Genomic DNA, 27949 nt, shown 5'->3' on the forward strand with positions numbered 1-27949 from the left:
GAGGAAATGTGTTTATCCGTGTGGAAGTAATGCAAACAACAAACGTGGTTTAAATGTGTTTTGTTTTTATTTCTCTCTTCACTTTGTTTGGATTAGTTCCGATCGACAAGCAGTCTAAATTCATCATCATCATCTTCTTCTTCTTCGTTTTGTTTTACCTTAATTGCATACACTTTCTACTTTGGTCTTAATATAAAATTCGTATCATTTTTCTTCCTTCTCTATTTTTCGCCGAATTCAATTGTTTTTTTTAATTCCTTTTTTCTTTCCTACTGGTTTGTGTGTGCACGCGCCTGCACAAGAGCGTGTAGCGTTTGTTTCTAACCTACATCTAATGCATTTTTTCGTTCACGAAAATAAAGTTCAAGAAAGCACACACTCTGGTGCGTGCGCAAACACAACGCTTTGCGCGTGCAATATCTGCTCCTACTTTCCTGCAGTCTGCTGAGGGTAAAAAAACACACGCCAAGAAGCATCCCAATTACCGTTTCCGTCCCACACAAATGGCACACAAGGAAAACTAACATACTTCGACGGCAGAGCGGGCCAAACTGGGATACGTGCAAGCATGCAGCGGGAGAAGGTGCACGCCAAAAAGAGGGAAGTTAACGGATGCGCGCACGCGGTGCACACGGTTTCCTGCCGCGTTTCCGCCGGCTGGTCGTGGCTGGCTGCTTGCTGCGACATCATGCCGACTGTGCCATTTGTTGGCCGGGATGTTCGACGGTTGTGGGGGTCGTGGCGGCGGCGGCGGCGCTATTGCTTCGGCTGCTCGACATCGCGGTGCCGCTACTGCTCGACGACGCGCTTCGTCGGTCGCTGGTCCCCACCGATAGATGTCGCTCCGGGTGTTGTTTGCCTTTTCTTACAGCGGTACTGGCTTTGGCGTACGCACGTGATTTGCCCAGCTGCGAAGCGGTCGGTGCCGGTGGTGGTGGCGGTGGTCGTCCACTTTCTAGCTCGTTCACCCAGGCCGGCCCATGTGCCGGGAGCTCCGTGGCGGACAGTTTGGAGGCGACGGCAGCATTCGACAGTGGCCGGCCACTGCTGCTGCTGCTGTTGCTGCCGCTGCTGATCCCTTTGGTTGCATCCTTCGGCGAATGGGGCGACGGGGAGGAGGGGATCGCATGACCGCCGGATGAGGCTGGCACCTCGCCACTGCCCGCCGTGTCCTGCTTTTTCCACTTGGTGCGCCGGTTTTGAAACCATATTTTTACCTGCGAAAAAATAAAAAAAAAACGGGGGAAACAAATTAGTCACTCATTATAATAGTGATTGGTTCGGGAGACGGGTGGAAAACACAAACACAGGAAGAGGAGTGACGCAGAGGAGTTAAATAATCACCATGGCGACCCACACAAGGATTAGTCGCTTCCTGCAGACAGCCGGCGTGAGGCATACCATCTAGTAGGGGCCACGACGCTCACAACGACCGAATATACCCCGCACTCATCTCCTCTTCTACCTCGACCCTTTTCCTTTTGTGCCACTTGTAGCCCGCGTCGCGCGTGTGTGTGTGTATGTGGAAAGCCACTAGAGATTAATTATCTCACATTTCGTGGGGTGATTCTTCATCCGAACGAGCAATTCCTCACGCACCGATGACAAACAAACACTCACACACACTCACACACACACATGTCGATTTACGTCGAGCCAGGTCGACGGAGCAAATGAAACGAGGCAGGGGGTGGGGGGAAATTTGAGAAAATATTGTTGTCAAAATCATTTGAATGACACAAATGAGCCTCTCACGTCGACGAAAACGATCATCACCACCGTGTACAGCTTCTGTTCTCTCGGCGGGGAACGTTTCGGTTCGGTGTTCAGTCAAATGGGGGTTCTCTGTAGTGTGTACAGTGGCGGCCACCTAAAGTCGGACCCTAGACAGTTCTCTAGACCACTTATCGGAAAACTTTCTTCGCCCATCGATGAGGACACACTTCCATCGATGGTAAGTATCCAAATATTTCCCTGTTCATTTGTTTCTTGTATTAATGAAGATTTTACAGGGTTTCCCACGATTTATTGGTCAGTTCCCATGATTTTTAGGTGTTTTCCCATGATTTTTTTATCGTACCCGTTAGGTTTTTGGTTCGTTCCCATAATTTATTGGTATTTTCCGATTGGATATCAATACAATTGGACCTAAAAATTCTGGGAAACTGCCAAAAAATCGTGGAAACGCACCAAAAAAATATAAGAACCCACCAAAAATTGATGGGAACCAAACAATAAATCGTCGGAAACCCTGTATGAAGAAAAACTGACAAAATTTTATCTATAATTTCATTCCTGATACAGTAAAGTCCCTCTAAGATGTAGTCTCTTCAAGATGAATTGTGTCTTTAAGATAAATATTTAGACGGTCCCGTCATATTCCATACATTTTATATCTCTAAAAGGGTAAGATTTCTCTTGCACTCTGTAAGGTGCATATGAGATTTGGCAGCCGAAATTCTCTTACATTTTTTAATTTTTGAACGACATTTTTGAACGACAGTTCACAAAAATATTGGTCCAAGGATGCCAGGTTTTTTCGCTGATTTCATGGAAACTTCACAGCAACAACTTCATTAGCTTTCCTCAACATGAATCTCTCTAAGTTGACGGTCCCTTGAAGATTCATCTTAGAGAGATTTCACTGTACTTTTAAATGATTTCCTTACTTTACATGGTTTTCCACGAGTTCTCATAGCCGTGGGACACTTAATGAACTCTTTCTAAGGTGAAATGAACCTAATGTAATGGGAATTGGACTCTATAGCACGCTTGTTGGACAAATCCAATAGGAATAGAGTCCAATTTCCAACACATGAAGTTCACTTCCAATAGGAAAGAGTCAAGAAAGTGTCCGACAACTATGAGAACCCCTGGTAAATCCTGTAAAATTACGAAAAAAATAATACCCGCTTCAAAATTACTCTGATATTTAAATTGATTAATCCGGACCGTTGAGCACATGACCTAGGTTATTTAATACGCAGATAACCACCCAAACTAGTCGATGTACCTTTCATTACTGATATGAAATGTTTTAAGAACCATGGTGAAAAAGGGTTTCGAATAAGTGGTCTAAAGAACTGTCACCAGGGTGCCGCAAAGTCAGATAATAGGTGAAAATATGAGCTGTCCGACTTTAGGTGGCCGCCACTGTATTTGCCCTCCCGCATGCCCATGGCTTGGATGGATGGATGGATGCTCTCGCACGGGGCTGGGGATGATGGATTGTACTAAAAATAACACATTACACTCAAAACTTTTCTTTTTATAACTGTCGCTTTTTATGATTGTTGGAGCAGTTAAACACCATCAACTGGCGAGGGGGGGAATGACACCTCTTCTTCTCTCAGCTCTTCGAGCACTGATTAAAATGAAGAGCCAGTTTACCTCCAAACCAAGGGGGAGGAAAAACACGGACGGAGCCAGGGTTGGTGGTGTCGAATAGAAAATAAACATCTCATTTTTAATTTTATATCCTGTGCTACCGCCGTTTCGGGGTGCCGTCATATGTCTTCGTCAGCTGTGGGACGCCGCCACCGACACACGGTAAAACGCGTGCAGTTTGGGTGTGTGTGTGTGTGTGTGTGACGAGCTCCGTGCTGTTAAACGAGAGTGGCTTAAGCGTTTCCGCCCGCACAAAGGACGCACCAAGACAGTCCATCAACAAGACAGACGGATAATGACAACCGCGCGTTTCCGTCCTCCAGGGCAGTTCATTCCACCCCCCTCCCTCCGAAGCAGCAGTAACGTTAGAAACGGTTGGAAACGGAGCGACGGCGAAGGGGATGCTGCTTCCCTGATCGCTAGCAATACGAGCTGGTGAAGAATGCGTTCTGTAACACACGATTGAAACTAAATCATTCGCCCAGTAGCAAGCGCGTTGGCTTTTACTACCTTTCATGCTCTTTTGCAGTAGCACGCGTACGGGTACGAGGGTACGATCATAAATGGTTCAGTCGGCGGAGTGTGGTTGTTTCGTTTTGATGTTTGCCGCCGCGCGCACCATCCGCACGGACCGCGGATCACCGGATCACGTTAGCTCCGATCGTAACCTCAACACGCACGCACGCACGCACGAGCGGGGCCAGACACCGGGAACCAACCAGGGGTGTGTGAAGGGGTCTCCCGTATTGTATATGCGCCATCCATCCACCATTCGCGCGAGAGAGAGAGAGAGAGAGAAAGAACGAGACATGACGACGGGACCAACGAACGGCGGTCTCACTCACAGCAGAAGAGAAGTTGTCAATCAGTTTTACGAGGCGGAATAAATAAATAAAACAAATTAAGCCGGCACCGTCGTCTTCTCAAGCGAACCCGACCGAAGATATTAACTAATGAGTGCGCGCTGGGGAGGGATTAACGAAAACCGAACCTCAAAGGACATCATTTTGTGGGAGGACGGAAATATCTGCTGTTTGTGGGAGGTTTTTTTTTCTATGAATTTACCCCCCAGACGTAAAGGGTGTATGTGTTTTGAAGAATTTCCTTTACCACACCGAACAACAACAACATCGGCGAAACGATGTTTATTAGTTGCAAAAAACTGCTACTTAATGTACGTGTCGGGACCAAGTTTTGGGTGCAATCGATCAGAATTACATTGGCATTTAACGCCAAATAAAAATGGTTAATAATGATGAAACGATGAAACTGTAATATCGATTAACTTTTGATTCATTCCCCCATCTTAGGTCTGTTATGATACGACTCGCACCTCTATATTTATACTAATAACAGGCTTGCTGATTGGCCCCCCCTAGAGCACTAAGACGTAAAGCAGATCTCATTTTTTGGATCTTTCTCTTCCGCTTCCGTCTCTGCTTGAAACGATCGTCGCTCACTTAACCTTTGCTCCTCCTCCTATCGACACTGGTAGGAGCATCTAGCATGGCATTCCAATCGGCATTCCAAGCTGTTCGTATGTTATCCAGAACAAAATCAATCCTGTTTTGATGGTGTACCAAATATTCAAACGTACATTTTTGCTCCCCCCTGCCAGTGGAATGTGAACGGATTAGGCTCGGAAGGGTGGTTTGTTTTCTTGGTAAATACATTTCTGTGGAGGAGGTACCATCAGATGCCTGATTTCGTTTTATGGTGACATTTATTTTTAATAGGTTCAACTTATTACTCTGTGATTTTAGACCATGTGGTCTTAACCTCGGACTTTTTCAGCTAATCACGTTTAACTTTGGAGAGTTCTTTAAAGTTAAAATTAGATACATTGATTTTGTGTAGAAGGTGTAATACTACTGTCACGATGCGGATTTTGTAACTCTAAGAAACCTCGTCTTTTTTTCATATTTCATATTCATATTCGCCTTCGTAAGCACTACATTCCAACACGTTTTTAAAAATATAATTGAATCAGGAAACAACTATTAACTCTTGCACTTACAGTTGCTCTATGAATTGATGGTAAAGTATCTGCATAGAATTTTCATATTAACTTATCAATATTTCATAATACTTTATTGCCTGTTACATTTAATTTGTTTGACCAGTATTGTCCTTCTTGTGACTATTATGTTATCATTGCCTATCTGTGAACTCAAATTGGCTAAATGATGACCTCAGATGTGTTATATTTGTCATGTGTTAGATTATTATTATAGGTGTATCATTAATTGTATGACATCAAATTATTTTTTTTTATTTTAACCAAAATAAGACTAACAAATGATGATAATCTTCCACCATAAAAACCAATGCTCGATACTCCGAAAGATTACCCGATGAATGGTATCAAAATTTTAACTTTAGCCTAAAAACTGCCCAAAATATTGGCAAATAATGTCGAAAAAGTTGAGTGTACTATCAATTCATTGAGCAACTGTTTATCTATTTAGAGGCGGTCCCGTGGTTCAGTCGTCAACTCGAACGACTCAACATGCTCGTCATGGAGTCATAGGTTCAAGCCTACAATGGACCGTCCCCCCGTAGCAAGGACTGATTTTATCATATCCGGCTTAACTGGTATGGGATAATGAAGTAACTCTCAAAAGCCTTATATATAATAGGGCCGGCATGTCCTCGTAGGGACGCTATGCCAAATAGAAGAAGAAGACTATCTATTTACCGTCCATTGTAAGAACGTATAATGTTTAATTTTTTAAATACACTCTACTGAAATTGCAAAACAGCGCTTATTATAGCGCATAACTCTAAATGTATTTAATTTTGAAATTGGTAGGCAAAGGGCAAATATTTGAAGAAATTAAACTAAAGCATTACTGGTGAGAGCTCGGAGTCGGAAATAATCGATTCCGGTTCCGTATTCAGAATTCCAAAGCCGATTCCGAAGCCGATTCCGGAGTAGATTTTGGAGCCGACTACAATTCCGGAATCGGCTCCGGAGTCATAATCGGTTCCGGAACGGGAATCAAACTTGGCTCCGAAATTGGAGTCAGTTCTAGAATTGAAATCAGAAGTATTAGAAACGAAAACAGCACCGGAATCTCCATGAGAATGGATCGTTTACTAATTTGCATGACTTTCCCAATTAGACGACTTTCAATTCATAGCAAATCTAATGTAAATTGCACAAATCATAAAGCAATCTAAATTGCAAATGAACGTATGATCTTGTTTTGAGATGTTTACAATGATTTTCATCAAATAGGGTAGCAATATAGCCAAGATATATCGAAGATCCTTCATGATCAGAGAATATTTTTTTACTTATTTGTGCGACTTTAAATGTGAAGTGGAGTTTATTGGAACATTGCTGAAATTAAGGCAAATATTTCACACAATGTACCTTAACGCGTTTGGGTAGCACAAGTAGCACCACTACATAAATGAGTAAACCCGTTTACTAAAGAAAATAAATGCATAACCAGTAAGCAATCAAATCACACCCTACCTGTGTTTCCGTAACGTTCAACAGCTTGGCCATTTCCGTCCGCTCGTTCGACGAAAGGTACTTCTTCACCTCGAACTGTTTCTCCAGCTCGAAGATCTGGCGCCCGGTGAAGGTGGTGCGGGCCTTCTTCTTGCGCCGATGGTGACTAGGGACGCTGGTGGTGGTCGTTTCCTCCTCGGTCAGCACGGCGCCGGCGGTCACACCGTTCGACGGCACGCCCGCCGGCTTCGGCAGCGAAAACAGCGTCGACATGGTCATTGTGGCCGAGGCGACAGCATCGTTGACCGCGCTAAAGTGGCCGTCGGCCGTCGAGGAGTCATCGTTCGACATGCAGATGTCCGAGTCGGCATCGCTCGAGTGGGCCAGTGCTGGAGGTGGCACAACGCTCCGCGGCCGTTGCTGGTGGTGGGCCGGCGTAAGATGGGCCGGCGTGTGTCGCTGATGGTAGTGCACCGAGGAGGATCGTGTCGATTCTTGCGTGGAGTCTGAAAAGAGGAAATAATATAAATTTATTAGTTAGTCCTATTCATCTGCTCGTCTTTTCAAACACATTCAGGTGCTGATTTTACCTTCTTCGGACATAATTTTTCGCTCGTGAAAACGTTCCAAAGAATTCCGACCTAAGCTGGGCGTTTTTCTACGCACAGGAGGCGTTACATCCGCCGACGAGGTGTGTTTCACTATGCACAGATTGAGCGGTTCATCGTTGGGACTCATGGGGCGCGTCCGTTCGACCACATTGGGCCGCTTCTCTTCGATCTCGTCCTCATCGCTGTCATCGTCCTGATCGACGGTAATGTTGTCCTCGTCCTCGACTATCGATCGCTGCTGCTGCTGCTCCTCGACATCGGTTGGACGGTAATAGGCGGATGAAACGTCATCACGGCATTCCTCTTTGCTGGCTGCGTCGAAGAGACTGCGGTACGGTAGTTTGGTGTGATTGTCTTCCCGCACTGGGACATGGGAATTTTGCGTCCCAACAGCAGCGACGCCCGTTCCCTTCCACCCCAGAATGTCCATGATGGAGTGCGGTGTCGGTGGCTGCTTCGGTGGGTTCGCGTACACGTGTGGATGCCACTGGGTTTGTTTTGTCCACTCATCGCTCGGTGCTTTGCTGTGCGCGAGCGGGATACTTCGGTTGATGTCGTGATCCTCGGCCGTGTCGTCGTTGTGGTCACCATTTTTCAAGATCCTGTCCACCGATACGGATCGTGGTGGATTGTGATTGTTTGACTCATTGTTGCTGGGCGGTTGCTGCTGGTGCTCTTTGTCACTGTGGTTCGGTGAATGCTGATCATCCGGCACGTTGCTGTGGTAGAGATTCTTCACCTCTAGAACCTCTTCCGCTTGGGTCATTTTTAGTTCACTGGGCCTGGGAGCGGGAGGGGCGAACAGGTTTCAATCAATCTTAAGCTCGACGTACGTACGAATCACATCAAATACCCGTAACACGTGTTTTTCGCAGAGCTTATCTGAAAAAAAATAGTAGACCATAAGAAATAATTAAAATGTATATAAGAGTAAACCTCTTTAGATAATTCTATATGCCAGTAGAGCACTCCCTTTTTCTTTAGAGACTTCAATGCTATCAAAAGACAGGAACAGGACAGCATAAATATAAAAAGCTTTTAGATCTGTTTTCTAAAGTTTACCCTTAATATTTCGTGCAATATACCACGAATTGACGAGTAATAAATTAAATATTAAAGCCAAGGAGCATGACCATGTTGTCAATTATCAAGGTAATTAGATTAATTGTTCAGTGAACAAACAAAATTGAAAAACAAACATCAACATCGACGTTTTTTGGTCCCAATTACACTGCTTTCTTTACCGACGCCGACAGTTTCAGTTGTATAAATAAAAACGAAACATCGTTGGCCTCATCGAACCAAACAGTGTGACGAAATCTCAAATGTTCTATTAATACCCACTTCATGTCACTATAAATATGACAGGACAGTCAAATTCATGGTGAAAAATATTCCATCTGCTTTAACTCTTCTCGGCAGCGGGCTAATAAATTTGATGTGGCCCCCAACATTTTCATTCTTTACGATCTACCATCACCACCGTTATTAAGAATCATGATGAGATTAAGCAACCACGCTCCCTCTTCCTCCCTCCATCTCGCATGCTCTTTCGCTTTTTGTATGAGCAATTATTTAAAGGAATAATATGTTTTCATTCGCCCGTCTTTTTCATTTTGTCGCAGCTTTTATAGCCTAAGTGACGTAAATTAAATTTGTTTACTTGTTGCGAACAATTCATGCTTTAAAATTCATGTAATCTGTAATAAGTATATTTACAAAACGTCAATAAAACGTGTTAGACTTGAAAGATCCTATTGGATTCCATGTTAGCCCGTATAAATAATTGAGAACCCCTGAAAAACACTTGTTCGTCAGAATATTAGTCAGAAAGGCACAACGGTTCAATTGGAATCCTGTTTAAATATCTTATTTCTTAGAAACAATTTCTTTGTCGTAATAATAGCACTTTCATTGATCATTAGAAAAAACAGAGTCAAAATTGATAATGTTTTGTCTGACGAGATCGTTAGATCTAGTCCTAGCCTAGTCTAGACAGATAAACTGGAGTAGTCCAAGGTAGTAACTTAGGACCGTTGTTGTTCTTGCTGTTTATCAACGATTTGACCACTTGTGTTCCACCCTATATTTGTCTACTGTATACCGACGATGTTAAACTGTGTTTGCCTGTTAAAACTGGGAATGAATGTTATTTATTACAACAGTTCATAGACTCTTTAAATTATTGGTGCTGGAGATCATTATCTAATCTATAACTCTCAATTGACAAATGCTTCACAATAACGTTTCACAGATTAAAACACCCAATTTAATTCGATCATTCTCGGGCAGGTAGAACATTACTTCGTCGGCAGCATGTGTGTGATTTAGGGTTGACTTTGGACCAAAGCTTACCTTCCACTTGCACATTGACAATATTGTCAATAAGGCTTATACATTATTATGGTTTATTTATCGTCAACTTCGCGAATGATATGATCTATTTTGCCTAAAATCAATCTACATTTGTTTGGTTCGTTCCATTATTGAGTATTGTTCTATTATTTGTGCTGGTGCTAGTTGGAAATCGTAAATATGTTTAAATGTGTTCAACGCAGGTTTACTAGCCTATCTATGAATTGTCCACCTTTGAGAGGTGTTTATTTTATACCAAGTTATAGGGACCGTTGTTTGTTCTTAGGTCTTCAAACGCATGAACATCGTCACAAAATCAATCAATGTGGGTTTGTTAGCCGGTCTCATGGTACAGTCGTCAACTCGTACCTCTTAACAACATGCCCGTCATGGGTTCAAGCCCCAACTAGACCGTGCCGCCAAACGTAGGAATGACTATTCTGCTATGGGGGGTAATCCATAAGTCACTGAAAGCCAACCCCACAAGTGGGTACAGGCAGGCCTTGACCGATAACGGTTGTTGAGCCAAAGAAGAAGGAGAAGAAAAAGTTTTGTCAGCAAATTGTTAAATAATTCGTTGGATGCACCTTCTCTACTAGGAAAGCTTAACACCTGTACCTGCCAGAGCACTTCGATCACACAATTTACTTAATACCGTACCTAGACACACACTTTATGAAACTAACGATCCTGTATTATCAATGGCAAGCCAATTTAAGAGTGAATTGATCATTATTATTATTATTATTATTATTATTATTTATTAATCTTCAACGGGCCGTATGGCCTAATTAAGATGTAACAGTTTAATAAAAAAAAATACATAGCAAAAACAAGATTTGCATCGCAATTCACTGCGGCCACGGCAAAAGCCGGAGACGTTCCTTGAAGCACTGAGTTGAGATGTCGAAGTCGAAGCAATCCGAGACAGTGTTGAAGACAGCCGACATGCGGAACATAGGGTCTGACCGACCAGCACTGGAACGGGGTTGAGCGAGCCGTAGAGTTTCTCTAGACCTAAGTGTTCGGGATGGTGCATAGATATCGACTCGATGCAACAAAGGCGATGAGTCGATAGAGCCATTTAGCAATCCAGCGATGAAAGAACACTGTGCATTACGTCTTCTAACCGACAGAGGCTCAAGACCTAGAAGACGGCACCGCGCAGCTTACGGAGGAAGATTATTGCGATCCTGCCAGGGAAGTAGGCGTAGGGCATATCGCGTGAGCTTACGTTGAATCGCCTCAAGTCGAGCAATTGAAGAAGCAGTAGTTGGGCTCCAGACTAGTGATGGGTAACCGGAATCGCACCCACGGCTCGGAATCGCTTCCGAGCATTGCTACTCCGGCTCCGATTCCGAAAAATTCAAATCGTCGATTCCGCCCGGAGCCGTCGGAGCCGTCCGGAGCCGTCGGAGCCGTCCGGAGCCGTCGGAGCCGTCCGGAGCCGTCGGAGCCGTCCGGAGCCGTCCGGAGCCGCTAGTCGGCAGCTGGAGCCGTCGGAGCCGTCGGAGCCGTCTGGAGCCGTCGGAGCCGTTGGAGCCGTTGGAGCTGTCCGGAATCGTTGGAGCCGTCGGAGCCGTTCGGAGCCGTCGGAGCCGTTGGAGCCGTCGGAGCCGCTAGTCGGCAGCTGGAGCCGGTCGGAGCCGTCGTAGCAGTTGGAGCCGACGGAGCCGGTTGGAGCCGTCCGGAGCCGGTCGGAACCGTCGTAGTCGTTGGAGCCGACAGAGCCGTCGTAGTCGATGGAGCCAACGGAACCGGTTGGAGACGTTGGGGTCGTCGGTGCCGTCGAAGCCGACGGAGCCAGTTCGAGCCGTAGGAGTCGTTGTAATAGTCGGAAGTCTTCTGAAGCGCTTTAATTTCCCGATATCAGCGATGATTTCATTTAAAAAAACAGCTTACGAGTAAAAAAATAGTCTTCTTCATTTATTGCTCTGAAGTTTTTTTGTATTTTTTTTTTTAAACAATAAAGTCAAAAACAATTGTTTGCTCCGTATATCTAGGGAAAAATTATGAATCAAACTATTATTGATCTTTATTTTCATAAAAGATGGACGGATGATTGATAGTTATATTCTTTGTCTTGTCCATGTGAAATCATGTTATTCGGTAAAAAACAAGTGCGGCCTAAACCATACACGTTAGTCGATGTAAACAACCGTGCAAAACTGCCATAATTACGTTACGTTGTTTCGTATTTTATCAAACCCACCTCCCGTCATAGTTCTATTGCTCCTTGACCTCCTAATTTGATTCATTTTTTTCCTATATATATACGGCTCCGGACGGCTCCGACGGCTCCAGACGGCTCCGACGGCTCCGGACAGCTCCGACGGCTCCGGACGGCTCCGACGGCTCCAACGGCTCCGACGGCTCCAACGGCTCCGCCGGCTCCGGACGGCTCCGGCTGCCGACTAGCGGCTCCGGACGGCTCCGGACGGCTCCGAACGGCTCCGAACGGCTCCAGACGGCTCCGGGGTCGGAGTTTTGCACCTACCTTCCGGAACCGCTTCCAATTTTGGCGGAGTGATTCGGAAGCGATTCCGGATTTTTGTTGAGTTTACCCATCACTACTCCAGACTACGCACGAATATTCCAGAACCGAAAGAACGATACAGTTGTACACAGCTTTGATGCACATGGGGTTGCGGAATTCATTAGTTGTCCGGATAACCACGCCAAGTAATTGATTTCCACTGGCTACAATGTCATCGACATGCTGTTTAAAGTTCAAACTAGAGTCAAGCAGAACGCCCAGGTCTTTGGCATGATTCTGTCGATTAACTGCAGTGCCGTCCATGAAGTAGGTACCAGTCACTGGGCTACTGCATCGACTAAAAGACACACAGAAGCATTTCTCGATGCAGATAGTCAGTCCATTACGCTTGCACCACGACCAGAAGATTTCGATGCAGTTTTGCAGGAATGTACAATCACCTGTGTTGAGAATAGGCGCAAAAATTTTTGTATCGTCGGCAAACAGACTGATACTGTCGGGAGGTAAAGCGAGGGTAACATCGTTGATAAACAATATGAAGAGAAGCGGGCCAATGTTGCTTCCTTGTGGCACACCCGAGCTTAATCATTTTGATTTTAATCTCCCGACGTATAAGATGAGCCTTCTATTACTTTTCAATTTCAATGATAATATTCGTTAATCTAGGGATTAGTTCGAATGTTAATAATAAAATAGTTTAATAAGTTGTCGTAGCACAAATATGCAGGTCAATTATATCTATAAATAAATAAAATTATAAATAAATAAATAAAACTGAACTAATAACATCCTATTGCACGCAGCAATTATTGGTCGGGGTGTTCATTCTTATCTTAGACCTTTCCTCTCCTTCCACCACACACCTACTAAGTGCCTTAGCATCTGTGTAGGAAAGCTAATGATGATCGCATTTGATATTATTTAGAAGGGGTTTCATGTCTAAGATTATATCATGGTTCGTTCCAATTTTTAATTAATATTAATTATTAATTTTAAAATCAAAGAAGAACATTATTTATTAAGCTAATATTTATTTTTGGATGTAAAGAGGCGAATGAGGCCAATAGGCTGACTATTGTTTTAAAATTAAAAATAATTATAGATTTTAAATTTAATCTCATTTCAAATAAAATTTACAATGCGTAATTTTTTATAATTTATACATTATTTTTTAAGTTATACCATGACCTCGGTAAAGTCTAGTAAAACCTTTATTGAATCTTTAAACCATCTCCAACAAGCATAACATGTTATGAATAACATATTTGAGAAAAAAGTAACGTATTTTATAGGATAAATTGCTGATTGAGCAATAGCTTTATAGCATTTTAAAATGAATCGTTCATTACGAGACTAAAACGGCAAAAAATCATTTAAACATTAATCCGGAACACATTCATTTACACACACAAACACAAACGACTTTTGCCCCGCGAGCACGCTTGTGTTCAAAACCGTCCAATCGCCATTTATGTTTAGTTGCATAGCAAGTGCGCACCGTTTATGCAATAAATTATGCAACATTATAGCAAATGTTAACCGCTGTGCGCTGTGTGCATGTGTCCGTGTGTGCCACCAGTATGTCTGGCGTAGTGCTAATAAAATTGTTTTGCAAACATATCATCGCAACCAGCGCAACTTACACCAGAAGGTTTCTTCTTCATCCGGTTCATGCTTGCAAACTCGAGAGCATTTCCCAAACAGAGCGCATATCCCACACCACCCCCGCAACAGCCCAATCGAAATCGCTTTCCGCATCCGCAAGTTCGGCAAGTTCTACATTTCACCATCGGATCAATAAATCGTTCCCGGAACTATTTCTCCATGCTTCTTCGGCATCATATGATGTATCAGCCACCAATACAAAACAAACTGTAGCTCAAATGCTGCAAATACGCCAGAATCTCCCGGGGCGTTCCGGGGTTACTGTAGCATTATTGTCCGTCCCGGTGCAGCTCACGGATCGGATCCATTCCACATTGCTTCCCTACCATTACCTCTGCACTGCCAGTCGAGCCACACGCTTGCACTTAGGTGCACTGCATCCCCGGACAGGAGGGAGGGGGGTGGGGGGACTAAGGCTAATGCCCACAACCCACCGGAGGCGTTTATCGAAAGGAACGCAAAATTTATTCAATTATTAATAAACAGAAAATGGAGCACACACACACAGAGTGGCCCGGCTGGCCGGTTGGCAAAACAAATGTTAAACCATGGAAACTGATGATGCTGTGGCGAGTGTTCTCTGGGAGATGATGATGATGATGGCGAAGTACCATACTTCAACCGGACAAACACACACACACAACTGAGCCGGAGAAACCCAAACCGATCGAATTTATCGATGCACACAAACACACTCCATGGGGGTGGTGTGTGGGTGGGTGTGTTGGAGTGCCCGGGTGTGTTAAATTTGCATCAGGCAGATTGTTCGCATATCGATTTAATTGTCTTATGTATCTTTTATTCATACTCATATCTGTCACAATGTCTCACCACATTCCCCTCGCAAATAACCTTTTGCACCCAAACCACCATCAGCAGCACCATCGTCATCATCATCATCAGCCACATCGTCGATGTCACCAGGCGAGAGCACATTTTCGAAATACTCTGTCAGCCCTCTTACTTCCCCCTTCCCCCTGCTGCTACTACTACTACTCTACATCATCATAATCGTCAATAACAATTTCATTAAGCATTCCGCTTGTCCTCAGCACTCCATTGCCTGCATCACTCAGCAGAACCGTCCACCTTTGCCATGGACTGCGCAAATCACAGACTCGGGGACGTTGCGGATGCGGGAGATGCATCCGGGAAGTGGCGCGCGTACGTCGTCAACAGTTTCGTTGGTTGGTTGGTTGGCGTGTCTGCTCCAAAGCGAGCACAAGCGATGAAGAACAATTTAAGCATGCCATGAGAATGCTCTTCTCTGTCTCTCTCGTTCATCTCAATAGCACATGAAAAGATGTGCTTCTTCGAGTCGAGTTGAGACAATTCGGGACACTCTGGTGGCTCCTCTCACATGCTTCTCCCTTTCCCTTTTGTTCAAGACGAAATAAAAGGCTGGGGTAATCTACACCAATAGAACAGAAGTTGGACGCTGTGCGAGTAGCCCGTCTGTCAGAGGGTCAGAAAGATACCTCATCTTCACCTCACCCATCATCATCATCATCATCATCACCAACCTCGTCATCATCGCCATCATCAATTTCCTCCTCCGAAACCTTTCGGAAGCGTACATTTTCGATTACGTTTTTGAAATGCCAGCCCACCGGTTTATGTATGGCCTGTCGGTGGTGTTCAAGCTTCTCTTCCTCATGCCTATTCCCGCTGGTTTTACAGTCTCCCATCCGTCTCCCACAGATGATGCGGGATGAAGCGGGTCGCAAGATGGATGCAACGCATCGCACCAGAATTATACGAATGATTTGCTCGAATCATATATACGTATACATAGGACGTGTACCGCCATCCACACACACACACACACGTGCACAGTATAAGTATATGGGTGCGTGTTTGCTACGAAATGAGTCAATTACCATTTAACATCGGCGCACCCTATGATGTTAATTGATGGCTTGTGAAGTATCTTTCATTCCCTTTCCCAAATCTTTCCCACCCCTGGCCGTTCGTGCGTTCGTCTGCTCCTCTTCCGTGTACCATTCTTTCCTCCCACCCCCCCCCTCCCTTCTTCTCGCAGGGGTTGTTTGTGAGAGCGCGATCCAAACAACAGGACAATATCCGGAAGCAGCAGCAGCAGCAGCAGCAGCATCTCGTTTATCTCGTTTCGTATCGGATGGTTTGGCAGAGCATACAAAGAGAGTATGGGCTGATGTGGAACGTGTGTGAGAAAGAGGATGATGGAAGAGAGAATGGAGAGGGGGGAAGGATGCTGCTGCGCTCGCGTGCATGGTTGGCTGTATCAATCTACGGCACCGCTCAGTAAATACGGTCCACCTATACACCATCACGCTGCTGTATGGGGCAAGTGCGCGCACACACCCGCAACACTCTTCTGAACATGCCATGAACGCCACACACACACACACAATGCAAGCACAGGAAACGATAAGTTCCTATCGGGGTTTTTGGGCAATTAATCCACCGACAAACCGACGTGACACTTCGAACAAAATGAGCTTCAAAAGTTGTCTCCTTATTTAAAATGAAAATACGTTAAACACTAGCGCCATCTCTATAATGATTCGCTTACTACACTGACACAGAAAAGAAACTGCTAAATCCCCTTTTTGTTTTTCTTCGCAAATTCCAATGTGTATTGTTTTATGTACTTCTCACATCTTTTGCATTGATTTGGAAACTTACAAAATGATTTTCCTTGGTGTTTTGTCCAATAATTCTCACAAAATCGTGCCTCACACTTCCTTCGCAATTTGTATTTAGAAAAGTTGTTTACATCGAAGCAGCAGTGAACAGAGCTTACTTTGACAGAAGTGATCGCCTCACTGGCAAATGACAGTACTTTCGTGTGGGACACTTTTGTAACGCCAGTGTCACGTCGGTTTGTCGGTGATTAATCATTGGTAATGGAACGAGCGTATTGCTAGCCTTGTGTACACAAGTGTAAGGAAAGGGGCTTTTATCTGTTTTTTCTCGTGTAAATGTTTTCAACTTCTCGCTTTCATTGCGGTTTATTAACCCACTTCCTTTTCTCGTTGCTTTTAGTTTCGTCTTGCTTCTTCGGAACCAATCAATTGTGATGAATAATATGCTAAAACAGGTTAAATTGATAACGTCCAATTCAGTAGAAGAGCATATCAATACAATTTAAAGGTTGTAATATTTCTTGGCGTGTGGTTTTGCGAGTGCTATGATGGCTTAAAATTAATCTAGCCTTATTCACGTTGAACAATAATGACTTTTCATTGAATGTTTGCATCTACACACACGATCAAACGTATTTCAATGCCTGTTCAGATTATTGCTTTATTGGGGCCCTTCACGATTCTAGTCAGTTTTTTTTGTATGGAGTTTTACACTTGGAGGCTGAAATCATGTAAACACTCCATACAAAACCACACATAAAACAAGCCTGCGATTTTCAGTCTAGATTATTCTAGCCTCAAAGCTAGAATTAGATTCGAGTACCTGCACGAAAAATGGCAAAACAAGGTGGTGTTTACATTTATCCCAAGGTGCATTAAAGAGATCAGGTGATGGAATCTAGAATCAAAGTGTATGTAGTCCAGCATTGAGTCCAGGTCTCATAGCATGTTTTTGTAACCAAATTTTAATATCACTTTTTTACAAGATAGGTGAAAACTTTTGTTCAAACAAGGAGGCTCTGGAGGCTGGACAAATACTCATAACACTCTTAAAATCTTCATTCAGAAGCAAAAGTGATAAAAAAGGCTTCTAAATACCTTGGGATAAGCCCACCTGTCTATTATACCCACTTAGATAGCTGCAAACAGCTGACAGGCTGAAATTTAAACCTACGAACTTAAAACGGGAATGGTCCCATTAATAGGAAACCAGCACAGGAGATAAAGGAAGTTTTTAAATCTTTTGATCATTGTGCAAAAATAAAGAAATAATAAGCAATGCTATTTCATAAAATGATTTGAAATACTGTATCTTTTAATTTAATATTTTTTCAGTTATAATTCAGACTAATAGCAACTAAATACACTACAAGTATCTTTATTAACATATCAATATAAATTTAAAACAATATTAATCAATATCAAACAATATCAATATTAATATTAATATTAAACAATATTAATCTATCAATACAAATGTAGGGATAGCATGATTTGAACCATAAATTCTGTTGACTTTTTGAAGCCTTCGAAGTTTCATTATTATTAATCAACTGTTGTTTGCCAAGGCATAGGTTGTGTTAAATGCTTAAATATTTTGATGTGTTTATCATTAATCTGCTATACCAGGAACTAATCATATACATAATTTATATGAAAGCTTAAAACATTTACAATAAATATTTAATTTCATTTTGAGTAGATTGATTAAAAGTAACTATAAAATAAAAGTTTTGCATATTTTTTTTAGCGCAGGAGTATTAAATTTCTAAACATGGTGCGTAAAGCAAGTCGAATAATGTTATTTTAATTCGTTATTATTATACATAGTTCTGTGTTTTCGCTTGGTACACACTATCCAATGTAGACTCCTTCATCAGCAATTGGCTATTACAGCCGAGGTTTTGACGTGTTCGCATGTGAGTGATATGGATAGGAAAAGCTTATTTAGATAGTAAAAAATAAAAACAACAGCTTTAGAACATTGTAATTAATCAACAATAAACAAGTCAGTCAAACTTATTTTATTACCTTCGCTTAAACAATGTGTGGTAATGCGCAAGACAACTCCAAACAAACCTTGTAGATGGGCAATTACAAACGGTTTGTCGCGAAAGAGGAGGCACTTCTAGCAAAAAATGTTTTATTTTTACAAATGGATAAGAATGCTTCATTTTCTGGAAATTCAAATACACTTGCGCAAATAAATCGAATGCGTATTCAAGGTATAAATTCAATCCATTTGCTACCAGTGCTGGGCCGTTCGGCAAGACAAACGCAGAACATGTGCTAACAACAACGCAATTAAGATTTTTAAAGATAAACATACAATGAACGCGCTCGAGGGAGCTCAAAAGAGATTCATTTTAAGAGAAACTAATTTATCTTAGAGAGACTTTACTGTAATAAATTAAAAAAAACCTTTGTGCAAGTGTGTTTAAATAAAATCCTTGTTATGACCATATTGCACATGCATGTTATCGCATTGGAATTTGATTGAAAAAAAACGTTCAAATATAAATTACAATAATTACAATACATCAAAAGCATTTCTACGGTAACTTATCATTCCGTGCCGCGCACCTTCACGCGCAAACGATGCGCCAGCAGAAAGCCGGAGGGGACCAATAATATTCGATGATAAATCATAGCAGCAAATAAGTCTACCATTAATAGGCTGCTGCGATGAAACAAGCAATATCCACAGTGGGAAAGAGAGGCAGAGAGAGAGAGAGAGAGAAAAAAAAGAAAGAGAGACAGTGAAAGGCGAGAGAGTGGTTCAACAGCATGAGGTAAAGTAGCAATTTGTTTGTGTTGGTAAGAGAAAGAGTGAAAGAGAGCGAGAGACAATGAGAGGAACGCCGAAAGAGAGAAAGAGTGAACTCAAAACGGAAAGCCCAATGCGAAGGGCGCCACGATCGCCGCGGAACGTTAAAACGTTAAATGTGCAATAACGACCATTTGGCTAATTGTTTTAGCAAGCATAATACATTCACTTCGGCTTTGGAGTTAATTAGCGGCGCATGAACGGTGCATGAGGAGCGAGGGCAGGGGCGTGGGGTGTACAAATACAATCCCCCTTCCTTTTCGATCCCACCCTTGCCTTTCCACACACACACACACACACACAATGACGGTGTTTGAACCGCGGGTGTATGTATATTTTACTGCTCTCGCTACACTTGCGTTTAATGTGCGCCTGCAGCGCCTGGAGAGGGTGGCGGTTGGGTGGTGGTGAAAGGTGGCGGAAGGGTGAGGAGGTATGTGCGGTAGCGCCAATAAAATAAATCAAGCACATCATCATGGCCGTAGAAGAGAGCGGACCGCGGCGCATTGATTGTTTGGCGGATTGTTTACTAATAGCTCTTTGGAGCCATTCCAAATTTAAGCTCTGCCAGTGATAATTGTACCCTTCCTTCCTCTTTCTCTCTCTCTCTGCTCCTTCCTACCTGACCCGATTATGAAACCGGTTGAACGTGGTTTCGGCCGGTGCCAGTTTTGGGCAGGTTAGAAAAATTCCATTCCAAATTATCACTCCTAATAGCCTCTTCCCAATGCTTGATTTAGGGGCGTGATGGTTTAATTATTAAGATTTAAGGTTGCAGGCGTTGGGCAGGTAATAAAAGAAAAACATGGGGATTTTATAGACCCATAATATAACGTTCCATAAAGCAGCCGCACCTTACTAAACCATCGCAAAACGCATCGAAACTCGAACGCCGTCGAACCGTCATTACAAGTGCACACCACACATTCGGGCGCAATCGGTTGCAAAATGCACTTTCCATCGCAGCAGCAGCGGCGGCGCAGGCGGGACGACGGAAGGTTCACGCTTCAATTTATCAATCCAACTGCTGTGACGTGGTACTCCGCCGCTCATCGCACGGAATGCCATTTAAGTGCACCGCCGTCCCACTCGGGCCGCTTCTCGCCCACCGCTCGTGGCACAAAAGGACGAAATAATTGAGTAATGCCAACAACATCACCCAGTCCCTACTGCTTGCCGTCCCTTCGCGACCCCTTTGCAGCATACAAACACACACACAGACACAGACACAGTGTGTTGCTGCACATGCAATTAGATTCACATTACGTTCGCTCGCATAAAGGGAATGAGACACACTTCTCCCGGCTTCTCCCTGCTTCTCATCCCCTCTTCACGCATGTGTTGCTGACCTGTGTTGTTAAGCATAAGAAGGGCACAATGAAACCGTTCTTCTCAGGCATAAGTGGTTCCCCTCTTACACCTTACCTTTCCCTATCCCATTTGCAATTCTCACACACCATCATCAAAATCCATCTTTCTATCCGGCATGATCCCGCACTCAGCATCCCCTCCGCAACGCTTGGCTCCTCGGATAGTTTTCCCTTCCCAACCTGCTCTGCTCTGCCTACCCAGCGCCACATGTGTGTGTGTGTGTCTTTTCTATTCCATATCAAAGTAAGCACGGGCAAGGGGCAGTCAAAGGAAGCACGAGAGGAAGAGCGAGAGAGAGAAAGAGAGAGAGAGAGAGAGTGAGGTAACACGAAAGAGAGGAGCGACCAATTTCGCGGATCTTCCACACAGTCGCGAATGGCAAAATTGTAGATTTATCATTTAAGTGGTGTCTTGTTTTGCTCTCCACGTACCACCACCACCACCACCCCATCATCTCCACAAACCATTGCCAATTCGCCGAATTACCCACCCCATTAGAAGATGTATGCACGTACCGCTCCACCCCACACACACACACCCACAGCCACCACCAATCGGCATGATGACGATGATGGTTGGCATGGCTACAGTGCGGGGTAGAGAAAAAAAAAACACTGGGGAGCAAAGAAAGGGTGGCAATGGGGTGGACGCTGGAAGTGGGGTGAATAAGTGTCTCGTTTTTCGATTGCACTGTGCGGTGTAGTGTGCGGTGTGGAGAGTTTTGTTTTGCTCTCGTTTTCTTTGCGGACTCCCTCGGGCTGACGCTGACTGTTTGTGTGAATGTATATTTTTGCACTCAATGCACTCTTCCCATTCTGATCTATGTGCTGCTGCCCCCTCCTGCCTGTCTTACCCTCCCCCACGTCGCTTATATATTACTCGTTGCCAGAGCAGCAGGCCTCATTCGCTTCGTAGCAGTCTATTTAACTGTAATTAACATTTGCCTTCGCATCATGACTTTTTCGCATCAACATTCAATTTTCTGTGACGGGAATGTTTTTCTTTTCCTTTTTTTATTTTACTTTACTCGTATGCTGCCTGTCTCCTCTCATTCCACTGCGTATGGGAACTAGGGGTAAAATTGGGCCTGCTAGGTACTATGATAAATACAGTCGGAATTTAATAGTGGAACGCTTTTCAGTTAACATGCTTTTTTTAATTGAACGCTCTATAATTGGCTGACAGTTCGATTAAAAAGCATTAAAAAGCCTTTGTATGGAAAATCCAGTTTTGAAGAAAAAAAATCCAGTTATGCAGGTTTGCAATCGAAATGCAACCAGTGAGATGCGACAGTAATTTTAAGATTTTTTTCAGAAAACACAACAATTCATATGTTATTATTATGAGTCAATAAAGTGCCCCACAGCTATGAGAACTCCTGAAAACCCCTGTATGCGCCTTTACGGTTTATTTGTGAACTTATATCAACCCAATGCTTCAAAACCACGTTCTAATTAGTGTTGGGATTCATGGTTCCTTTGTTGAAATACATTATGAATCTTCAGTGATGAGTAATTCGAATCTCTAATCAACTCTTCAAGCATTCATCAATCTCTAAAGATTCATGAATCTACAATCACGAAAGATAAATTAATCTTCACAGACTTATGAATCTTAGAGGTTCATAGATCCATTAAAATTTATATATATATTCAGACATTCATGAATCTTTAGGGATGGTTTCAAAACAGTGAATTTGCGCGATCCTACCAAACAACATACCCGTCGTGGGTTCAAGCTTCGCATGGACCATCTCTCCGTAGCAAAAACAAAAAAATCCGGCTGCATGGACTTTCCAAAAAGTCTCGAAAGCCTGTATGAACGCCGAGAAGAAGAATAATAAGAAGCTCAAGCTCTATGAAGCTTGGGAGATGTATGAATCCATGAATCGTGAATCTTTCAAGACATATTCATGAATCTTCTTCGACATATTCAATATTTTAATCTTCCGAGATTCATGTGTATTTCGAGATTCATAAATCTTGGTAACCGAAATTCAGATTTATTGAATCGTTTCGAAGATTCCTTCAGATGCATGAATCGAAATCCGATTTACCCAACACTAGTTCTAATATGCAACAGCTAAAAAGTTGCAAAGCTCGACATTGTATGGGTGTTAATGACGTGGTGCTAATGGGCAAAATAGGCATAGAGCAAACGATCCATCGACGAAAAAATTTGACAAATGACCAAATATAACAGTTTTTTTTTTAACAAATGTGTCATCTTGTTAATATTTTAATCAAATTTTATGAAACAAATCCTTGAAGAAAGTAAAGCTCATTTATCTCATGCTACATTAGACAACTAACGAACAACGTCCCGAGTAGTTAACATCCTTTAAAATGCAGGAACATTAAATTACATGCTTTAAAATTGAAGCGTCTATACTCGTTTTTTAAGGAGCTTTCATAGTTTATTGAACACCATCTTAACTCTTTCCTTACATCTTAGGCACTAAACTTTACATCTTGAGAATTGAACACCATGGTACCTATTTTAGACAGAATTTTAAAAATTCCTAATGAATATATCCAAAAAGGAGGCCATCCAGGTCGCATCAAATAAAGATAGTTTCCTATAAGAAAGAGTCAAGAAAGTGTCCCAAAACAATCAGAATTCCTGAGAACCCCCTTTGAACTGAACCAGAAGCGTTTTAGGGCAGCGATGAAATGCAACATGCTGAAGGAATGACTACAAAACCATGGCATCATCATGTACCATTGATCAAAAGAACATATACATTTTGCTCGTGTGTAAGTTTGTGTATATTGTTGCTTATTTTATGTAAAGTCGTGCATAAATTTAGTAACTTTCTTTTGTTATGATACCTCTTAAAGTTTACTCTTTACAACTTTTCGCTTATTTATGCTGAGTAAAATAAAATGATCCTCACTGTGCCCCCCCCCCGAGGCCTATTTTGCCCCGCGTTCCCCTACCCATGGAGAGTTCTGGTTCAGTATTTGAGTTCGCCAATCGGTGCGCACACACTTGGGTGATGATGTAGCGCGCCCGCGACCACGACGATGAGATGATGACGGCGACGATGATGCCGACACGGTTCATAACGAAATGGGAGAGTAAAAACACGCAGATTGCATTTGATGCAATTTACAACTAGCAGCGATCGAGTTCCAAACACACACACACAGCGAGAGTGCCACATTGCATCTTTAAGACGGTCCGGCGATGGAAAGAGCGCACGGTCGTTTGATTACGGGCAGAGGCAGCGGTGTCGGCCAACTTAAGAGGCGCACACATGTGCGACATGTGCATTTTCGTGATTTATCCACACAGAAAGCAGTGCATGCACTACCACCATCGTCATCGCACATCACGGCCACAGCGTCATTTCGGTTGAACGGTTGTCATTTATTTTATTAGCCGCAGACCGCACCGCACGGCTCACCGCGCCCCGCCATTGACACCTTTTGCGCAAAGCTGCTGACCGCGCAGCCCAGCCACTTGAAGGGACTGGCGAAGCCGAGGGATTGAGATGCGTTCAACTTACTTAATTTAGAGTTTTGCTCCTGCTCCAGACGCTGCACTAAATTGCACTAGCCGCACAAGAAGCAGTGCCGACCTTTTCGAGCAGTAGCGCACAAGCGAAGCGTTCATCCCCCTTTTGCGCAAACGGGCAGCGCTCCATGGCGACACGGAAAATGCGGTAACACACACTTTAATTAGTAGGCGACGAATCACATTTTCTGCCGCGTACTGTCACTCCGTTTGCCGATGGGTGGCCGGAGGAAGAGATCACTTGAGCTGAAGAACGTGAGCCTCCTCACCTCACCCCACCCTTGTTGCACTTATTCGGTGGAGGCCCCGGCCACCCCTCACTGCACTACTCGCTCCCCGCGCGTTCCACTTACCCGTAGCCGTGGTGGTGGTGGTGATGTGAAGCGTGCGCGTGGTTTTAATATTTTAACGATTGATCGCTAAACGCCACCATCGTTCGTCAAGCCCGCTCGGCACGCCGCCGCTGATGAAGAGTGAAGAGAGGAGGGTTGATTTTTTTTCTTACTGGCCCTGTGCGAAGGATTGAGTCACTGACAAATGGCACCTTTTTATTACTCTTTTTTTTTTTTTTGGTTGTTGTTTTGCTTCTTCGCCACTAGCCCTTTCGCGCACTTGTACACTTGTTGCCCGCGTTGGCTATAAAATAAACACGTTTTCACTCCTATTATCGGTGAACAGCAGCAACAACAACAACAGAAAAATATAAAACAATAATTGTAAGCAATAATCAATACACACTTATGCGCTCGGATGCGCACGCGGCCGGGACGGTGGAGGACGGCGTAATGTATACGGCACTAGCAGCATCAGCAGCAGCAGCAGTAGCACTTGGAAATCAACACTACACTACACACACACACACACACAAAAGCCATTCACACTGATTCAAATTGCTCAATAACTGTCACTGGCAGAGGCAGACCCCGTCGGCCACCAGAAGAACCCAGCACCAAATCAAGCGCAATGGGACACGAACCGACCCCAAATGGATACACAACCGTTTGCTGTATCGCTGCTGCTGCTGCTGCTGCTTCTCAGTAAATTGGTTCATTCATCTTCCGCACACACTTTCTTTCCGACCGAAACAAAAAAAATAAATAAACGGCAAACGAGCAAGAATGGACACGGAGCGCGCGGAGTGTGTTGTATTCTTGCTACAAAGAACCGTACAAACGCGCAAACACACACACACACACACCGAGAGAGCGAGAGAAAGGGCAGCGCGACAAGTCCAGGCAGGCAGGCAGGCAGCAAACTATTTCGTAGCGTGTAACGACACGCGATCAAAACGCAAAAACGCCCGGCGAGGTTTTTCAGAGGAATTATTATTCAATTTACTCCGTACCCGCATCACACGCTCATCTCTCTTTCTCTCTTGCAGTGCGCTCTCGCTCTCCCGTTCACTCTCTCCACACTGGAGCGAACGAAACGGAACGGGCCATTCATTTGCTCTCGTTTACTCTTTCGTTTCGCTCACTCTGCTGCTTCTCGCAGCGCTCCGGCCGCGGTGTTGTTTGCCGCCGTTATTCCTAGAATAAACTGGCCACCTTCATGCGCCAGCGGCCGGGTTTGCTTGTCGCTTAACTGTTCCATTTCGGTTGCTGGCGATTGGTGAAGCCAGAGCGTGGTGGCACGGCGGCCACTTTTGCCCAGAACTATGATGAACCACTTCCCTTTCCACAATCCCATTTTCCCCGGGCGGGGAAGGAGGTGTAGAAACAGAGAGAGAGAGGGAAAGAGAGAGAGAGAGAGAGAGAGAGAATGTTCACCTAATTTGAATGTAATTCGTGTTGCATTGCCAGCACGAAACAGCTCAAAGCACGGGAAGAGATGGTGTAATAATTAAGGGTAAGAAGTTCCAGTTCGGCGAAGTGTTTTAACCGTAATAAGAGCTGCTGGCTTCGACGGAGAACCGCAGGAAACATTAACAAGATAATCACTAGACACAAGACACGGTTTAAACTGATTTATGGACAGCGCCGTTAATCACACACAAACGAACGAGAGTTTGATAACTGACGAATTGGTGTAACAAAAACTACGAAAACAAACACACACACTTTTTCACCGCAATAGTGGAAAATGTCAAGTGGAACCGAATCGTCTGAAGCGACCAGAATTCTAGTTCTAACTATGAATAATAATGACGGATTTTCGTCTGCGCTCAACATTATTTATGAGCACAATTAGCACACTGACAAGACGTAATAATGTCGTAAAAAACAACGGATGGCACAAGCACGTGTGTGTGTGTGAGAGAGAGAAAGAGAGAGAGGAATTACAGTTTAAAAAAAATGGCAGAAAAATTGGAAGCACGCAAACCGGTCGCAAAACAATGTAGAGTCAAAGGTAGGCGCAATTCAAAATTCACCAATACGCTCGTTAGATCTTCCCTACAGCTGCTGGCAGCACACCAGCGGCCCCAAGTAAAAAATGGGTTCAGATAAATACGGCGCGTAAAGACGAACTGAGAGTAATGGGCGAACTACCACACACACACACACACACAGCACACTGAGTTTCAATCCAATCTATCCATCTCTCCTCCCGCTGCCCCATGGAAAGTCGAAACGGATTTCAATAATTAGGATGACAAAGGGAAAATGTGAGATGGGAAGCGAATGGGATGCTGCTGCTGCTGCTGACGATGATGACGATGATGACAAACGCACGGCAGCGTAAAAGAGAGATGAGTGCACTCCGTTGGCTTTGCCGGGTGTGTTGGGTGAAGAGGGAAAAGGGCCTGCCGGGAGAGCAGGGCTTACTTCATTATTGTGGCCCACGTTATATGCCCCCAAGTGACGGAGCAGAAGTGGAAGGGCGAAGGGAGAAACGAGAACCTCTTGGAAAAACGCTTAAACGGTGCTCTTAATTGAAACAAACAGTGACAAGCGCGAAACGATCCAGAGCTCGGGCCCGCTGTGATGGGAGAGAGTGAGAGAGAGAGCGCGCAAGCGAGAGAGGTGAACAACACGACGGCAATAATAACAAGCGGTACTAATAGCAGTAGCAGCAATAATAATAATAATAACAACAACAGCACCATGAACAACAATGTAAACGCGCCTCGCGTAACCGACACCCAAAAACCGAACCATTCTGTTTTTTTTTTTTCGTTTCGCCCTGGCTCTGTTTAGCTTGCTTTTCCTCTCCGGAAACCAACCGTCGTCATTACACCGTACCTCCACCACCACCAACCACTACCGCCACTAACCCGTGTTGGGAAAATTCACCGAAACGTAACACAGCACGACACACCACAGCACAGTCCGCTCGAGTAATAGCCAGAAGGGAAAAACCGTTCTCGGGGCGCAGCGTTTCAAAAACTGCTCCCGCACTGCTCCGTGTCAATTTATCGACTATTAACGCACACAAAAACTCCGAATGTCAATTTACAACTGAAACCATTTGTCTGATTTGAGAAACAAACACACATCAAGGAAAAGGCAGTAAAAGATAATCGACTCCCCGCGCGCACTAATGGAGCATAGAATTACATTCATATTCATCGCGCGCACACACAGCCAACACACCATCATCATGCCGTATATTATTACTGCTGCTGCCGCCACCCTCCGCCACCACCATCGACGATATCCATCTCGCTCGCACAGCTGCCCATGTGCT

General features: G+C 44.0%; 1 protein-coding gene across 10 annotated transcripts; it reads right to left on the bottom strand.

Annotated features, from left to right (window-relative positions):
• Positions 1-45: 45 nt before the first annotated feature.
• On the bottom strand, positions 46-27814 carry LOC1270404 (homeobox protein B-H2). 10 transcript variants are annotated; one of them, XM_061648537.1, is made up of 5 exons: positions 27757-27814; positions 24676-24983; positions 7441-8343; positions 6872-7356; positions 46-1217 (listed from the first exon to the last, which is right to left on the bottom strand). In XM_061648537.1, exons 3-5 carry the CDS (start codon positions 8225-8227, stop codon positions 687-689), a joined length of 1803 nt encoding a protein of 600 aa, XP_061504521.1. In that variant the 5' UTR covers positions 8228-8343; positions 24676-24983; positions 27757-27814; the 3' UTR covers positions 46-686. The 10 variants fall into 10 exon arrangements, with proteins under 10 accessions (XP_061504521.1, XP_061504517.1, XP_061504518.1 ...); XM_061648533.1 differs by having other exon boundaries at positions 27556-27814; XM_061648534.1 differs by having other exon boundaries at positions 27505-27814.
• Positions 27815-27949: the final 135 nt, after the last annotated feature.

Source organism: Anopheles gambiae, chromosome 2 (assembly GCF_943734735.2).
Source record: "Anopheles gambiae chromosome 2, idAnoGambNW_F1_1, whole genome shotgun sequence".
Lineage (NCBI taxonomy): Eukaryota > Metazoa > Arthropoda > Insecta > Diptera > Culicidae > Anopheles > Anopheles gambiae.

Coding starts and splice junctions, on each gene's coding strand:
- LOC1270404 (XM_061648537.1), bottom strand. CDS start 8,227: ATGACCCAAGCGGAAGAGGTTCTAGAGGTGAAGAATCTCTACCACAGC. Junction 7,357..7,440: donor AAAAATTATGTCCGAAGAAG/GTAAAATCAGCA, acceptor TCCTCTTTTCAG/ACTCCACGCAAGAATCGACA. Junction 1,218..6,871: donor TGAACGTTACGGAAACACAG/GTAGGGTGTGAT, acceptor ATTTTTTCGCAG/GTAAAAATATGGTTTCAAAA.